The sequence below is a fragment of the Epargyreus clarus genome, unplaced genomic scaffold (genome assembly GCF_041222505.1).
Source record: "Epargyreus clarus isolate Ecla_fem2 unplaced genomic scaffold, WU_Ecla_fem_2.2 ptg000026l, whole genome shotgun sequence".
Taxonomy (NCBI): Eukaryota; Metazoa; Arthropoda; class Insecta; order Lepidoptera; family Hesperiidae; genus Epargyreus; species Epargyreus clarus.
In genome coordinates, this window is record NW_027332233.1 from 9,953,102 (window position 1) to 9,972,417 (window position 19,316).

General features: G+C 35.8%; 1 protein-coding gene across 1 annotated transcript in view; it reads left to right on the forward strand.

The window, feature by feature from the left end:
- The window catches only part of LOC140752935 (atrial natriuretic peptide-converting enzyme), a 29,960-nt gene that overhangs the window by 9,092 nt on the left and 1,552 nt on the right, over positions 1-19,316 (forward strand). The window contains exons 2-11 of the mRNA XM_073087234.1: positions 3,807-3,999; positions 8,823-9,024; positions 13,115-13,274; positions 13,922-14,182; positions 14,669-14,852; positions 15,519-15,737; positions 16,384-16,579; positions 17,005-17,189; positions 17,799-17,977; positions 18,933-19,298. Of these exons, the coding sequence (XP_072943335.1) occupies positions 3,807-3,999; positions 8,823-9,024; positions 13,115-13,274; positions 13,922-14,182; positions 14,669-14,852; positions 15,519-15,737; positions 16,384-16,579; positions 17,005-17,189; positions 17,799-17,977; positions 18,933-19,298 (2,145 nt within the window). The remainder of the gene's footprint in view (positions 1-3,806; positions 4,000-8,822; positions 9,025-13,114; positions 13,275-13,921; positions 14,183-14,668; positions 14,853-15,518; positions 15,738-16,383; positions 16,580-17,004; positions 17,190-17,798; positions 17,978-18,932; positions 19,299-19,316) is intronic.

A 19,316-nucleotide genomic window follows, 5' to 3' on the forward strand; every position in this document is an offset into this window, starting at 1 on the left:
CCAAGATCTTGAACAAATAAAACGATTGAATAATAACGATTACAGATATCACGTAAACATGTCTTTGTTAAAAGTACTTTTAGTGTATGAGTAGTGTAGAGCAGTTGCTCCCCTCTACATTTTCAAAAAAACATTTAACACATTAGATTAATGTTTGGCATCGCTAAGGGGGACAGGAATGCAGATGCAGCTCCTAGAAATGCTCAAACCACTGCTATATAAGTCAACTGAACTCGCTCAAAAAACATGGATCTGCAGTTCGGTAAAAAGTAATCTATAAAAGGACTGTATGAAGCTTCCAAGCCTTTTAAGAGAACCTATTATGCAAATTCTGTGACCATAGAAACATCGAAACATCGCAGTAGCATTCACTTGCATAAAAATCGGAGACGGACATACGAGTAAAGCTGCAAACTGTGGCGAACAGGTGGGACGGGCCCATACAGAAATATTGGATGTCTTTACACATGGCATCGTCACACTTTTGCGCAAAGTAGTATGTCCTATGTCCTACTGATTCGTGTATTTGTTACTTACACTAGTTATATAAGTGAAATTGTTACTAACCCGTCTATGGACACATCCGAAATAAACAATTATTATTATTATAAAGGGATATTTTATGTGTATGTATACATTTTTAGTTTAAATCTAGTTTGAAAGTACCTCAGTGTGCCAAGGAAATTGTCTTTTTATACCCTGTCAATATATAAATTGATTTTAAATAACTTGCCGTATTATTTAGCGCTATAATGAACTAGCTCCCTTTCACTCTGTATATCTATGCAGTTAATAATAGATAGATCTACCACTTGTACCACGACAAATGTTGTAAGTAGACAAAGAAACCACATTGATCAATATTCGTGAATAAAAGGTACTTTACTTTATAACTTCACACGACATTTAATATAGATGAAGGCCAGATAGAGCCTATGATAATTTAAAATTAATTACAACTAAATGACAGACGTAAACATGCATTCAACAAGTTAAATCTTAAGATTTCAAACTTGTAGTGTCATTTGTTTTGATTAAGGCGGTGTTGTCTATTTTTGCAGTACCATGAAGTTGTTTTATAGTGTCAAAAAAGTATCTAAACTTGGTCCTTTGATATTTGTCATTGTTGTTTATTAATTTTGTGTTATTACTTAACATATACTTTTAGAATTATCTTAATGAGACTCTTAATTTGGTACCCATGTAGCAAAAATCATTTTCACTTAAAATAATGGTATATCACATCCGCCATAAGTATTTGTTTATTTTGACGTCTTATTTATGAACAATTGGGCTGTCAACAAGTTAAGAGTTTATGAGGTTTAGGTTTACTTTTTCTTTTGCATAAATAAGTCCAAACACTGTAGTGAAAACATGGTGAGAGCTTTTATAGCAGCTGTGAATATTAAAACCTGTTAATCCACCACGTGTGGTATAGAAGGAAAAGCTACCATACTGAAATAATATCAGACCGCGATTCATACACTTACAATTAAGTGATTTTAATTTATTTAACTACAAAATTGTGTTATTGCAGAAGGGACTTATAGATTAGAAATCGTGTTGCTTTTGATAAATGACAAAATACCTATTTAATTTCAAATATTAAAAAAAATAAAACTACAGTTACTCTCTACTCTACATTATAAACAAACGATAAAATTTTACTTATTTGCAATATTAAGTAGTTTAGAAATAGACAAAATGGTCAAATGGGAACTTGTTTACTAACAGAGTTGTTTTTCGTTATTTAGATATTATACGCTTTAGTGCAGCGTACAGTTATTTATAAAAATTGTAATTCGATACACATAATCAGCATGAAGTTTACCTATTACTTCTTTAAATACTGTATAGTTTATTTGAAATACTCAAACCAGCAGATGTTAACATATCGTATAAATAAAAAATGCATGTACGTAGGTAACGTAGGTAGATAGATTCCTTGAGATAGATATTTAGACCTCAAGTGCCTAAGACATCGTAGATAAACTTGTTTACTGGCCTCGTTAGACATATGGAAATCCTGAATTTAAACAAGTACAGCTATTAAAGGAAACTGGCTGTCTTAAAACAGGTTTATTTGGTATTAACTCGCGGTGGATGCGAAGTGATAGTACCTACCTATAATACCTGAGTAGCTAACGTCTCGCGAATTGATTTGTTTTATCAAAACAGATATAAAGACAACATTTGTGTTTGTTCGTATAGCTAAACTTATCGTAGCTTAAAAAGTTCTACCGAGTTTGTAAAGTTATTTTCATATTCGCTTACTTAAGGATAAGTTATTAATATGATTTATATTATTCCTATTATTTAGATTTGGATATTATTTAGATCCTTCCTATTCAGATATTAATAATGTATTGGAAAAAAATATTGGAAGATTGGTCATTGGCAATAATTGACCATCTTTACTACCTACTCGCTGCCTCTATTTATAATTTGGTTAGCAAGAAATAAATTTCACAAATTCTAATATTTTAAGGTGCGTTCTACATCAAATAGAGAACATGCCGCTGCGCTGGAAACGTTCTACACATACTAATAAAATACCAGTTTATGTGTCGTGATGTCATGACGCATCCTTGTACAGAATTAGTTGCATTCTCACAAAACTTGAGGGTTTTTCACTTTAATAAGTTGTAAACATGTTTCAGCAGATATGCAGAAAAAATCCCAATCTGTTTTTCTGTCTAACCTACCCATGTGACATAATACGCCTACGATTTTATCTACATTGAAAGAGTAGGTATTAAGAATTATAGCTGATAATATATTAAAGGGACAATATCTTTAGGGATTAAGTACTAACTTACATCTATCTATTTTACAAATAAAATATTACATAGGTATATTAGATACCTATACGATACAGCCCAGATTTATAGCTGTAACGCCACATCAATAGTTTTTCATTTTTTTCTTGTAAAAAACATCTTATATGCGTGAATACTTCCTGTAAACTTTAGAAAACTGGTTTTAGCATTCGTGCCCTGCAAATAAGCTTATAAGGTTAGAATGCGGTAGTTGTTTAAATAATATTCACGAAGTATATCTCCATATTCTAACCACAATTGAAATCAATATATTTGCCGCAAATCGGCAATGGGTTTGTATCTGCGTAGCTCTTTACATTTAAAGGTCTGAGCATTGGACACGTACAAATAATAAGTATTGAAGAAATCTTTATGAACCTTGAATGAAACCTTGGTTTTTTGTATTGGTTTTTGAATATGGATTGCAATGCAATGCCATACAACCAAAACAACATACGATCGCCTACGCAACAAACATACAATACAATCATGCGCTACATTGTTCGATGTCTTTGAATGATATATACCAATTTATGTACTTGGGAAATTAATATACCTACGTCCAAAACAAAAATATTGAATTAAATGCTACTTTTGCGGATGCCCGGCTGAATTGTACCTACTTGCAAATATCCTCCTAATCACCTACGTATCACTACTGACATATTTACAAACCTGATTTCACTACCCTCCATGAACATCTTTAATATCTCCATTTGGAACATTTATTCTTTCTGAAGCTGATTACGGAAGAGTTGGCACTTATGTATTAGTCAGCTGGCGTCCGCACTCTTCCATTGAAACGCAGGAACTCCTTCACCTCAGAAAAGTGTGACGGTGCTCGCCCCCGGTCGAATCATAGATACTCTACCTCCCTTGAATTTGAATTACTCTATAACCAAAATAGGTACCTAAACCTTAATCTACGTAGAGCTCTAGCTTATTTTATCCTTTAATTTGTTAATCTTTATATATTTTTGTCCGCAGCTAGGGTACGGTTGGTCGCGCAGTGGTCAGCGGCGATGTCGCGCGCACCGGCCGCCCGAGTCCACGATGTCGGTGAGCAGCGACATCCGGTTCACGCGGCGCAAGCTGAGCCGCTCGTGCCGCGGCTGCTGCGCCGCGCTGGCCGCGCTGCTGGTGCTGCTGCTGCTCGCCGCGCTCGCTGTCTACCTCGGCCGTTGGTACCGCTCTATACCTATTAGGCTATCTTATCTTACAGTAAATTAGCGATGTCTTTATAATGAGGTGTAGGCTTTAGGCTCATATGTTTTTTCTTTATAGAATTTTGGGTTGAAAACCATCGGTTTTTAGTCGTTTATAGGCTTAATCAAATCTTACAGTAAATTAGCGATGTCTTTATAATGAGGTGTAGGCTTTAGGCTCATATGCTTTTTCTTTATAGAATTTTGGGTTCACGACAACCATCGGTTTTTAGTCGTTTATATGCTTAAACAAATACCTACCTACACTTAAAAAATTGTAATGTTACGATGTTATGTCAAATATTTTGGGTTTTCTAGTAATTTAGTCAGAATAGTATATCGAATTACAATTTCGAACTCAGCTAATGCCCAAATACTTAAGTAATAATTATAAAAAAATATAAATATAAAAGGTTAAAGATTTTTCAGCACGGACGGCGAAGGTTGTCGCGCGAAGGTGCTTAATTAAATTTCCTTAAATGAAGTTGCGAGCAGAACGTAATGCAAACATTTTGAAAATATAAACAGGCCCAGAACTAAACACAGAGTCAGTTATACGAGTAGCTTACCTGCCTGATTTAAAAACGAGTCTTAATTTATTGAAATGAAATGCATACAACGTGCGCTATATAATGCGTTTAGATGTATTCAAATTAGAATAGGTGCCTTATTTGTGCATTAATGACACTTACGTGTAAAAACGCGAATAATACGCCAATTACGCTAAAGTAAATGGTCAGTTTGTTTTGTTTTAACCAATGGATATTTTTAAATCGGAGTCTCCGACAATAAAAATACAATCATCTACCCACTCAACATAGTTAAGAGAACGATATATACACTAAGTAGAAGAAGAATTACACCATAACATTTTACAACCTAAGTAATAAATGATGACAATAAGTTTTTTTTGAAGTAAATGCATCAACGTTTAGTACAGTTATACCTATAAATAGGCAATTAAAATAATAAATAATTGGCTTCCTTTGTGGGTTTCAGTGGAAATATAAAATATACGACCTAATTTTAGAAGATTGTGCGTAGGCATTGGAGATTAATTACCTATCGCTTGCTTTAACTATGAATCATAGTGAAAAAACGGACACGCCTGAGAGTCTACCAATCCGCACTTGACCGGCATAATGCACTATGGCCTAAACGTTTAAACCGCTCTCTCGGAGAGATCCGAACTAATGACTTGATGACATGTCAGATTTCGTGAACACCGAATTTACACTTGTAATCTTATACTTTTTTCTCTCTAAAACTTTCTGTTTTGCGTTCAAGCGCCTATCAACCTCCATATTTTTATAGCAAAAACAAGAAGCAGATACTTACACTAAAAACTATACCTGATACGTAGGTAGGTATCTAGGTATATTATTAATCCTTACTAATATTATAAATCCAAAAGTAACTCTGTCTGTCTGTCTGTCTGTCTGTCTGTCTGGTTGTCTTTTCTTCACGCCTAAACCACTGAACCGATTTTAATGAAATTTTGTACAAAGATAGTCTAAGGCTCGAGAAAGGACATAGGATAGTTCTTATCCCGGAAATCCTACGGGAACTAGGGATGGCGATCTAAGATCGATTAATCGGTGAATGGATCTTTTGGACCCAAACATCGATTATTTTAATCGATCCTTACTAATATTATAAATCCAAAAGTAACTCTGTATGTCTGTCTGTCTGTCTGGTTGTCTTTTCTTTACGCCTAAACCACTGAACCGATTTTAATGAAATTTTGTACAAAGATAGTCTGAGGCTCGAGAAAGGACATAGGATAGTTTTTATCCCGGAAATCCTACGGGAACTAGGGATGGCGATCTAAGATCGATTAATCGGGGAATCGATCTTTTGGACCCAAAACATCGATTATTTTAATCGATATTAGTAAGGATTGATTCGTAAAACTATGCATTTGACCAAGTGATCTTTAGCAAAGTTGAGGTACGAATTTACAGTTTTATGTATGTTAGTATGTTATATTATTTTCTTTTAAACGCGGGCGAAGCCGCGGGCAAAAGCTAGTATTATATACATAAATGAAATGTATAAGAGAATATATTCGCTTTGGAATAAAATAACTAATAAAAGTTTAATTACCAATAGGAAATTGCACTATTATCTACAGTATCTATGAAGGGTGTGGTAAGGGAGACAGACTTTTCCGAGGCGTTCCAGCTTAGTCCTCAGGGGTAGCGGCGCATCTGTGGCCGACCTCAGGTAGGAATATCTAATCCTATCTGGGGTTGATTATAGATGTCCATGGGCTGCAGTAGCCACTTACCATCAGGTGGACTGCATGCTCGTCTGCTACTCTTATATTATAAAAAAAAAAAAAGTTATTTGCAATTAACATTACAAAAGTAATATGTAGCAATTATTTATTACACTAAATGCAATTTTCACAGTGAACGTGAAATTATACGCCTAGATGAATTTAATATTTTAAAATTTTGATTACTTATATAAACGAATATAAATTACATTACAGCGACATTATTATCGATAATCGATTCGGTAATCTCTGTTGCAATTTGAGAATCACTAAATCAATCCGTTTCTTAAATAGGAAAAATATATTTAATGCAATGAATATAATTACCAGTGTGTCTCAGTTTATATGACTTCAGAGCAAGATTGTCATTCAGTGCCCTTTTGTCGTTGTCTTCGTTTCACGTAAATTTTATTTCGTTTCTTTCCTCCGATTTTTTACAGAGACGGATTATAATTCTAAGAAAATATTTAACCCCATTTTTTAATTTCTTTAGACGACACTTGCCTCATGACGTCTAGTGCAACCGTTTCCTCTCGCTCTACCCCAAGGCTGAACCTGATAATGATACTTAAATGACGGCATTTTATATTTTCCCCAAACGTTTAATTTCGTCGAACAACCTTATGATTCGCTGAGATTCTACTTTTCTTACGTTTAAGAGCTAGCAGCATGAATTTGATGTGATTGTGTGGATAATTCGTGATATACAGAATTTGATTAATTATCTCAAGAAGATTACCTAATTATGTTCATCCACTTTTTGCTAGACACGGTTCGTGACATAATATTTTTTGAACAATATTATTGTGCACCATATCTGCGCAACTGTGTGGCGAATATGACGATAGATAAAATATACCCATACATAGGTATACATACGTCGTACATATTTATACTTGTACGACCACTGTCTGAACCGTTCTATGTCTGCAGACACGGGGCCTTGCTAATCATAGTTTCTGACGCGTCCATGTCTTTTATAATTACAGAGCGTAGCGAAAAAAATCACATTAAAATTGCAGCTCTTTAATAAAGTAATTATATAGGCAGATCTAATCAAAATGCATGACCCTGGTTTCTCATATCTCGTAGTGGACAGAATTGATTGAAACCTATGTTGAACTGATTTGTGTAGACAAATTTCCTATTAAAATAAAACTTGAAGACTGGCATAATCGTTCTTATTATTTCTTAAATGAGTATAATTACTATTTTATTTTAATTAAATAGTGTTAAAGTTCGAAAAATTAAAAAAAAAACAGGATATCATATAACCATCGATTCCATGGGATGTCATGCTTTTTATTAGGTATATGTATTTTTTCTTAAAGTTAAATTAAATTAAGTAAGTTGCTAAAACAAGTTATTATCCAGCTAAGCACAGATTTTTTATTATGCCAAATTCGTAATTGGGAATAAATGTTACATGGTTAAGTTCATTCATTAGTAAGCATTAGGTTAATTGTCTAAATTTCTCACAAACTTACAATCACTAAAGTACAATAGCTATAGCGTGTTGTTTTTTTTTCGTTAAAAAGTGATTGAAAACCTTTGTATATAAACATGATATCAGCATTTCCGTAGAGGCTGAGCGTAGGGTTTTCAATCTGAGATCGATTAATCGAAGAATCGATCTTATGGGCCCAAGAAATCGATTATTTTAATCGATCTCAAGTGATGGATCAATTCAGTGAATCGATCATTCATCCTAGAAAATCGAAAGTCGATCTTGTTCGAAGTTGGTTGAATGTGTTATAGGCATTTTGCTTTCGGATACATATTTCACTGCTTCTTTGGTCCTGATGACACTTATTTCCACTATCCTCGCCCTTTTCAGCTGAAAAGACCGAAGATCGATTTTTGGAGAAACGATTCTTTGGGCTTCGTTTTTTTAGTGAATCAATTTTTTACAATTCGATTCGAATCGATTCAAGAATCGATCTTTTTAGGAAAGAATCGCCATCCCTAGCTGAGCGCCGGGTATGCGGGTTCGAGCCCGTCACCGCGAAAGGCCAACATCCCGCGGCCTTGCGTTCTCGCGACAAGTGCGTGCCGCCGATCCGATCGCTGGATACTTCATCAATAATATCGTCCACTCTACTTATTAAGAACAATCCATAATTTATACGACGACCTTCAGTTAACTATTTCTAGTATTTACCTATTTTAGAAACTTGCAGTTTGTCAGCTTGTTTTAAATAAAATGCCTCTTATAAGTTGTAAAAAGCAACTGTAATTTAGCATATACCTATTACATTTTTTAGTAATGAAAAGTTGGGGCAGGACCAAATATTAAACATTTCAAACTTATTTACTTATAACATTTACCTATCATTTACATCGTTATCAGCAGAGTAGACGAAAATAAGTTCTTACTATACAGTTATAAATAGGTAATACTGAAAAGCTTTCTAGTAATAAATAATATTTATAGTGTTTAATTACCTTTAATGCCACCTAAAACAATTTTGAGCTAACATTACCCTGCCATATTTTAATATTTCTACATATTTACAGATATGTACCTATTCGGCGATCCTCTAAACCGACAAACCTTCCGAGGGTCATTCGTGGTGTCGTCATGGGAGCCGCGCGCCGACCTCGACGTCACCGGGAACAGCACGAGGGAAAGTGAGATGCAGCAAGCTTTAGCCGATGTGTACAAGAACTCCGAGCTAAGATCCTGCTTCGTGGGAGCTGAACTACTCGCATTAGACAAGTATGTTGATAACTAACCTACATATAAGTATTTGTAACTCCAATTCCAGAACAAAAGTTCTATGATTTTCCAGAAAGATGATAGAATCTTAATGTGGAGGTGTAACGTTGCTATTTTCTTTGAAATTATAGCGCACAATGAAACTAATAGCTATATACCGGTAGAGGACACTAAAATACTTAAACAAGAAATGTTACTTAGCATGCTTTGTTTGCTTTTGTATATATGTCTACCTATAAACTAGTTTCATTGTTCGCAACTTTGAAAATAATAAAAATGGCGGTGAGTGGTTTATGCTAGTGCCAGACAAAAATCTTCGAACACCTAATACTTAGTAAATATTGCGACTGCAACTGTATAGAAGCTCTAAAGTAGCAACGACTAGGTACAAGTAAACGGAGATATAGTGAAGAAAATCTGCTGTTAACGTCCCTGTGACACCAATTTTCTACTGTTGCGATATTGTTCGATGCAACTTCAGAGCGAACAAGAACCGTAGCGCTGTCTGCACCACATTTAAACGTAATGTGACTGACTTTAATGTGACTTTCGAAGCCATTACAATGATAAATAATGTAATTAATACTTACAAACATTAAATATATGTATATGTCGTATTTAATTACATCGGTACGTTAAAAATCTTTAGTTTAAAAAGTTTTTTTTTATTTCTCTTAGGTAATAAAATCCTGATGCCAAAGTTGTATTACCTACCTTATAAGATCGTTTTTGAATAATCATTTGAAGTTTATATGAACTATGAATAGTATGAATAGGTGTAGAAAAGTAAATAATACTGTAAAGCTACCTATCTGCTAACATAAAAATCAATAGGTACGTACTTGGTGTTTGCTTAAGATACAGAACTCTTAATCCGGGATACCAGTGTAAAAACAGTTAAAACAAGTACACATACACATTTAAACTTTAGTTGATTTCCCACGTTGTCGCATCGGTGTAATGACCGACTTAAAAAGTGGAAAAGCGCTTAACGTAACTATAGGATGCAATTCTTCGTCTAGCAATCAAGTAAATACATTTACTTAATGCAAGTTCCACTAAAAACGCCGTGCGAAAACATTGTCACGTCACATTTCCCAGTAATTGATGGATTTGACTGTATGTATTGCCGTATCACGCTAATATTTTGTTGTTTCCATTAAATATAACTAGGTATGTTATTAAAAGATCTACATTTAGGGACTTAAAAGATTAGAATTATGATGATTGATGAAATGAAAGATTTAAATGTCGACTACGATCGCATCCTACGAACTTAAAACCATACTTTATATAGATATAGGTACATAATAATAAGCACTAAATTTCCTATAAGTTTAAATATTTCAATCCTCAAAGAACAAAATCATTTTAACTTTCAAATGGTATGCGGAATCTATGCACGAATTCTTATTTACAAGCGTATGATAGAGACAAGTAATTTCTACGTGTGTAATTTGTCAGAGCATATAAACTTTGTTATGTGTATATTGTTATTACACGTGTTAATGGGCACTACGTTTAATTTTATTCTCTAAATATTCTAATTATACATATTTTATAAATTGTTTCGTCCGAAAAAAGATGCGGTTTTCACATAGATGTTTTATTTTATTTCACTTTTTCACATGTTTTCATTACTGCTCAGCGATTATTCTTGTCTACTTATAGATAAAAATCATTAAGTAAGTGAGCAATGGCCGTGTCATGAATGTAGAGTCACAGGCTAATAAGAGTAGTCCAATGATTTAAACCTACAAAAACGAACTTCTAAAAAAACCCTCTAATTCTTAATTATCATGTTTTGTACATAGAATAGAATAGAATAGAATACTCTTTATTGCACACTTACAGTAGAATTTAACAGTAGTAATTAAGGTAAAAAGTAAAAACAGTATGCAATAGGCGGCCTTATCGCTAAGCAGCGATCTCTTCCAGACAACCTATGCATGGGAAAGAGAAAAGGACAAATAAGGAAAGTAGGATAGGGTGTGCGAAGTTAGAGGTGGAGCAGACTACAAGGAATAGAATTACAGTAAACAATAATAACATAAGATGTAGGAATCCGATAATAAATGAAGGACAAGAAAACAAAAAGACAAAAGCACATCAGATAAAATAGCAATAATAATAGACCAAATAAAATATATAATAATAATAATAATTGAAAAAAGAAAAGGAGTAAAACTAAAATGTGGAAATGACGAGAGCAAGGGATGAAAAAAAAAACAAGATTTATAAATAATGTTTCCTCAGTTGATTTTTAAATTCGTCAAGCACATAATTATAATTGTAGTTGCATAATTATAATTATAGTACATAATTATAATTATAGTTGCCGTTTGCAATACGTGTTTCGTACTCAAACTACGTAGACTCCTTACGTAAATTACGGTTACGATTGCAATGTTTGTGACAACTGTTTGTCACGTAACTTAGTTCTCATAAGAAAACTTCTTAAGCAACTATTAGAAAAGCACTTCTTACCCAGTTTTTTTTGTAACGATTACTAATGGGCATTAACGTTGTTATGTCCGGAAATATATGTAATAATTATTAAAAGTAAAAGCCATCTTAATAAGCCTTAATATTTAGTACTTCCCGGGCCATTAGATACATTTTTAATGGCGAGAACGTACGACACTTTCAAGTGTTTATTGTACGGAATGACGTAAGAAAGTGACTTAATTCGTGAAAGTAATTAAATATTATGGACTTACATAATAATATCCAATAAAGCAAACATTACATACTTTACTCCGCAATAAGTATCAGTAGGTACGATTGAGAGAAAGTCAGCTTTCTCAAAGTCGCGACTGAGATCGAGCGTGCCACAGGGCAGTAAAACGCAAAAAGTTCAGAATCATTCGCCACAAAATGTTATACCATTAAAACACCGCATAAAATTGTATATTCATGGAAACTATGGAAATGTGTGTTGTATATGTTTACTATAAAATATAAAAGTTATGCATTTAAGTTTCTATGGATATACATAATTACATATTAAGTTTGACGATTAGAGAATTAGAGATTGAGTGTTTTGGTTCCCACACAACAAGTTTTTATAGGTAATTACGAAAAATAATGTCGTTTATTTATTAATATGATTAAGGATCAGTATTGATTATCTAATTTACACAGTTTTGGGCGTATGATTGAGATCTAGAATGGTTATAGGATTTCCTAAAGTGCCCTTTATGTAGATTTTTTACAAATTTCCCATGAGTACGCGATCTCATTTATTGATATACTCGTACCATGATTACCATGAGTAACACTTTAGTCTTGTTAACTTATAGTTTTACGGTAAAATTTAGAGTAGTAACATAAAACCACGTGTACTTAGTACAAATACTCACCATTAATAAAATTATTTCGTGATGTAAAAAACATTGCTCGCAATGTCTTCTAAAATTACTAAATAATAAAAATTTTACGTGCGTATTATTTTTAACAACCTTTTCTCTTTAGGAGGATCCATAAACGGATATGGAGTCGGCCATTTATGTCCTAGAAACCAGAATACCCACATAACCAATACCTTGTTACGCGCCTCTATTTTACCTTTAATAGTCGGGTTAATTTAAATTCAGTTCATAAAAAGAAAGGGCCACAATGAACTTGAATGTGGTTTAACACGCACGGCGTAGAAAGTTCAAAGCTTAGAAATCTCGGCACGCAATAACTTTCCCGTCTCGATATCATACAGCACATTGTATTGCACCTCGGTTAAGGCTTTTTCAAAGAAATACTATCGTTTTAACATATCGTGAGAATAAATAAAATGTTTAAGATAAGTACCATTGTAAATACTCGTACTCGTTAGACAAATTTATAAAATGTCTTGTTCTCGACAAGTTTTAATGACTTCTCATGCAGCATTATTCACAAAATAAGTAATGTAACAAGCTGTATAAGTAGACTGTTAAACGTGGGTAAAGTCCGTAAACACTTTTAAAGTAGATACCACTTAACCGAAAAACCGAAATATTAATTAAATTTTCATATTTTCGATTCGCTCGTTCCAAAGCTAAGAGTGCTTCGTATTTATATTATACTTAAATAAATACCAATTTAATAATTGCAGCGTAGACGAGGGTACTCGGGTTCACTTCGAAGTGTCGTTCGAGCCAATTTTCACTGCGGTGAGCACCGGCGAAGTGACCGCGGTTTTGGCAAAAGAACTACGGACCCCTACAGATTCTTTCAAATATATGGAGGTGTTACCCGAGACGTTGCATATAGAAGTAAGTATTGAATTTTATAATGCCATGATGTTCCCAAGAAATACTTCAGTTGTTAATGGACACTTTTGTCGTTATTATTTTAGTCCTTTTCATTTAGGTATTAAACTAAAAGAAGCTCTGTTCAAACAGGTATTATAAAGTAAAAAGTAAATAATTAAGTTCTAGGATTAAAAAAATATTGACTTAAAGGCTTACGAAGAAACAAACTAATCATGACCGAATTGATATAGAGCTCCAATCACGTGTATCTTTATGTATAAGTATAACAGTTTAATTATAGTACAAATTAATATTCAGAGACTGCAATGAGCATTTAATGTTTTTAAAATTGAATTGTCAGATCCGTTATCATATTTTTTGCTCTACTTACCTACTTTGCAGTACATGTGTATTTAAATATAACGTTCGTAAAAAAGCTCATGTTGTAGTTAACTTATAAGTTTAAAAACGTAAGCTGTTGTTTTAACATGAGCCATTAAATGAACTTTGACATTCATAAATATAGAAAATGAATATTTTAATTAAACTGCTACTTATATAAATACAATTTTATTGTAATGTAAAAGCTACAACTCCCTACAAAAATAGTTACAAAGGAATGTAAACAAATGGATTAATATTATTAAAACATATTTTCTTAATTTCAGGAGAATTCAGCAATATCATCACAAGCATTGAAAGAAAGCGACACGACTGTAGCAGATGTGCCGACCACAGAGGCAATATCACTAGATATTACGGAGGAATTGAGAGAATGCTCGCCTTTGACCTTGCAACTGTGTTCACATTTGCCGTACAACACGACGACCTATCCGAATCTTGTAGGTCACTCTTCCAAGGATACTCTAATGAGAGATCTCGTGGCATTTAGAGAGCTGCTAGACGCAGAATGTTCCCACCTTGCGCAAGTAAGTAGGATATACTGGGTATAACTAAGGCATAAAAATTTACCGTGGTTAAACTGTTTCACTAGATTGAATATTTTTGTGCAAAAGGTGTATAAATTTACTATAATTGTGTGCAAAGAGTATAGGTTTTTAACGACTATGGTAACCAGATACAGGGTAGAATTTTTGTATTCGAATGTAGAGTCCTAGAGTCACTTTTTGGTTTATACATATACTTTTTGGTATATAAGTAGGTGTCTTTTTTAACAATATTTTGGGCATAAAGTAGCATCTAAATAAGCTTCAACAGTTTTTAAGATTAGCCCCATCAGACAAACAGTACATTAGGAAACGATTTTACTATTATGTTTTCGTATTTTAGCATACGTGTATTACGCGTTTAATACTTACTAGCTGTTTCGTTCCGGAGCTCATTTACTTATGTACTTATTAATATTAAATTGTATTCTACAACAACAGAGTTTAATATAAACAGGTGTTTTCCAGGATTTCGTGTGTCAGATGCTGCAGCCGCGATGCGAGGCGGCCCGGCTGGTGTACCCGTGTCGCGCGTACTGCCGCGCCTTCCACGCGGGCTGCGGCGCGCGCCTGCCCGACCGACTGCGGCCGCACTTCGACTGCGCCCGCTTCCCGGATTACTTCGGGCCTGGGTCTTGTGCTCCGGAACCAGGTATAGATGAAAACATTTTCTACACCCACAGCCCCACACTAGAATTATCTTTGTTGTTGGCACCTTGTACACACAAAGACTACCTCGTACACAAGCATAAAAACCCAGCACAGATATCTAAGTTCATCAATCAGATATTTGGCCGGGGGTCAAACCCGGAACTCTTTGCTCGCAGACTGGAAAGATGCTTACTTCACCACGCGGGTCGTTATACTTAAAGCAATTTTTTTGTTGGAGGTCGCAAATATGTGTTAATGGAACATTAGAGTCAAGTTTTTTTCACACGAATTTGCGTAATTCGTCATAATTTTTTATCTTCGAGAGAAATTTCTATTAAAATTGCGATTGAACTAAAAGTGTTATAAATGAAGGAAGAGTGTTGTAATGTACGTTTATAATATCACAGTTACTGCAATTTTATAACAATCTACTAACATATAAGCGAGTATAATTTAATATCTCAGTCAACATAAGTAAGTTTATCTTAGAAATTATAACACTAAATCAGATTTGGTGGAACGCTCGCTTTTAAATGACAGACGTGATTATTGCACAAGATATATTTAGGCATCCTATTAAAGAATTATAAAACCGCGCAAGACGTCGTTAGAGCTGTTTGGATAAAATAAAGTACAAATTGAAACTTTATTGTTTCGTTGGTTGCAGATTGCCACGGATCTCTCCAGCGCCTAGCTTTATCCCGGCGGTCATGTGACGGTGTTCCGGACTGTGCGGACGCAGCAGACGAGCGGCAGTGCTCCCACTGCGCGGTGTCGGCGGGCGGCCCCGCGCTGCGCTGTGCGCTGCAGCCGCACTGTCTGCCGCAGCATCTGCGCTGCGACGGCACTCCCGACTGTCCCGACGGGAGTGACGAGACTGGATGCCGTAAGTTCATATCTACCTATTAAGTAGACCTTGTTAAAAAAGTAATTAGTACTTATGCTGAAGGTCATCAAAAAAGACTTCACCATTACGTCAATATCGAGGCGATCCAGCTCCTCGATACGACGGACCTAGTGAGAAGACTCAAAAGGACATAAATCATTTGAGTTGGTGACATGACACGGTGTAGAGTTAGTGAAGTAGTGATAAGTGAACATTATAGAACACAATAACAATGTGTCTACTCCTTTATGTGATAAGACAAAGAAGTGCAGTGTCAGAGGACGCCGCCTTCATTATATGATTATTTAGTAGTTTAAGTTAGCGTAAAATCACTCATTAGTCTTATAGGTGGCTAGATTGTAATTAATATGAAGTACCTTATTACTAAGTTAGTGAAAGCTAGATGGACTTAGTAGTTGTGTAGAATTATATCTACTTTTTAAAATCGAGAATAAGTGAAAACAGAACAATAGGTAATCAAATTTATTTAAGAGATAAACGTGGGTCATACGCAACAACCGAAATGATTAAAAACTTACCGAAACTTTTAAAGGCCATGAAAACTTAGTAGACATTGCGCTAAAGTTGTGTAACGTAGTTATCTATTGCAGTTTTTCTATATATATTGCAAATTATATGTTTATAGTGTGGATAACCCGTTCGCTGTCGTCGTGGAAGCGCGAGAGCAGCGAGAGCACGCTGGGCGCGGTGCGCAGCCGCGGCGGCTACGCGGTGTGGGCGGAGCGCGGGCGGCGCGGCAAGGTGTGCGCCGCGCCCTACGAGCACGACCGCCGCGCACTCATGAGCGTCGCCTCGTCGCTCTGCACCGCGCTCACCTTCAAGTAATACTTCGATTAATTGTCTAATTTCCACAAATACTCGTTATTGATAATCAATCTATCCATTGATTTGCACACTAAATTCTACTAAGCAAAAATTGACTTTCGAAGTTTGTCAGACAAAAATTAAATAAACTGAATATAAGTGTCAACGATGTTACACTAGTCAATTGCTGGCAAAAGTTTAGTTTTTGTGTATTTAATTTAGAAAGCTATGTATAGAAATAGCGAACGAGCTTTCAATTCACTTCATAGCATTCAATATGTAGCCATTACCGTCCATGTTGTTCAACCACCACCTACTTCAACATTATATTATTAGTATTATGCTTATCATATCATATTTTACTTAATAAATAGATTATAAGCTTAAAACCAGTATGAAATATATCTACATGCATGTAGCACGTTTTATTTCGGTCTATTAGGACTGCAGTATCAGCCGAAGCAGTACCAGATGGCGAAGATGATTCGGAAGGAAAAGATCAAGATGAAGCACAGAAAGATACGCCAGAATACGTTGAGATAGTGGATCCGCAGGCACCAGAAATATCATTTGTAAAAAGTGACTGCCCGCAGCGGAAAGTTATCAAAGTTGTGTGTGACCAGTTAGGTAAGCATTACACGATATAATTTACCGTAGTTTTATTAAACGGATAACTCTGTTCTTTAATATGCTTGAGGGTTTAATGTCTATTTTACAACACGCGAGAGAAAGCAGTGCAAGAATTCATCGTAATGATAACATTATCACCCCAAGAATGTCTTGCTGAGATTTGCTGAGCATTTATTTCTAATATTAAGAGAGGTTTAATCCATAGTCCATCTCTACGGCCAAGTTTCAAAACTCTCAGGCATATATCTCGATGTTTTACTTCACCGTCAAGGCAAGTGATTATTTGCAAATAATTTTGAAACATCAAGCACTTGCTTGGGATTCCAAACCAGCACCCCTGGTGTGCTTGGTCAAATTTTAAACCACTTAGCTATTTTTAAATTCATTTTAAATCAATCGTTTAATGTTATTTTCATATGTATGACTTTCCCAAAAAACCTAGAGTTGTTTCCAAATGCGACAACAGTTTTTGCTACTTTTTCCTAAGCTTTTGGATGAATCTTATTTAATATCCCCACATCCTCCAAATCAGATCATCAGCGTTACTCTAATGTCATAAGGAAATCACGCACTCGACCCAAGTAATTTCATTTAACTAAATTTTAGAATGCGGAGTGGCATCCGCTAGGGGCGCTAAAGCCGCGCGCGGCGTGGACGGGCTGTCGCGGTCGGCGCGGCCGGGCGACTGGCCGTGGCACGCGGCGCTGCTGCGCGCGCACGTGCACGCCTGCGACGCCGCGCTCGTGCACCCCTCCTGGCTCATCACCACCGCGTCCTGCTTCCAAGTGAGACTCACACTTACACCCTTAGGTGTATATATACTATAGTTATATAGTCCGCGCCAAACTACTAGTCCGCTCTGAATAGAATTGAGTCGCGTCGCCATAGCAAATTGTATGACTACACCTGCTCGCAATAACTTCAGAGCGGAGTAGCAGTTTGGCGCGAACTATACTACAATGGTAGAGTCCGCACCAAACTGCTAGTGCGCTCCGAATATAGAAACGAGTCGCGTCGCAATAGCAAATTGTAGATATTAGCGGGACGAAGACAGCGCGGGTCCCCCAGGGTACCCGTCCGCTACCCGCTCTCGCCCACGGGCACATAACGACGTTAGTGTGCCCTTACGTTACGGAGTATGTGCTAACTAAACCTGCGCGCAACAACTGCAGAGCGGACTAGAAGTTTGGTGCGGACTATACAACCCTTCATTGTTCCACTACAGCTGCACTACCGCCATACCTATTCTGTCTTATAACACAATGGTAAGTGATGCTGTGTTCTGATTTGAACCAAGTGAAGAGACACCTATACAAGGTGTTCCAACTAACTTCCAAGGAATAGCAACACATCTATCCGACCTCACTTGGAACTCTACTAGGGTTAATTGCAAATGTGCATGGGCAGTATTGCCACTTACCATTAGGTGGAACTGCATACTCGTCTGCTACTCCTATATTATAAAAAAAAAACCAGGAATGGAAGGAGCAGGTACCTACCCTGAAATGTTTCAGCGTGTTTTTACCTAATATGTTTACGGTATATATTGCATGCAATGACTCTGCCAACCTGAGACAAATATTTAAGGGAAAGGAATTTCTGTACTAGAACATGTATTACAGAACATAAGGAAATGGACATAAGTAAATTGAAAGTCCAAGGGCATGAGTCATATCCTCGCACAACTGTCACTGTGGTAAAGATATCTACAAATCATATATATTTTTTTAATGTTAACAGGGTCAACCCAAGGCAGAATGGACAGCACGATTAGGCACTGTTCGCATTCAAAGCACAACTCCCTGGCAGCAGGAAAGACGCGTCGTGGGCATGGTTCGATCACCGGTGGAAGGCAGTTTGTTAGCATTAGTCCGCTTGGAAGAGCCGCTCGAAATGACCGACTTCGTGCGCCCAGCATGCCTTCCAGATGATACCGTCAAAACTGATAATCGTAGCATTTGCAACACACTTGGTTGGATTCGGAACAGAGATCAGTTGCAACGAGTACACGTGGTTACAACTCCGATGATTTCATGCGAAAATGTTAGCATTGCAACCGTCAATGGTATTTGCGCTGAGCCCTTGTATGATCAGGACGATTGTGATGTGAGTAAACATTAATTA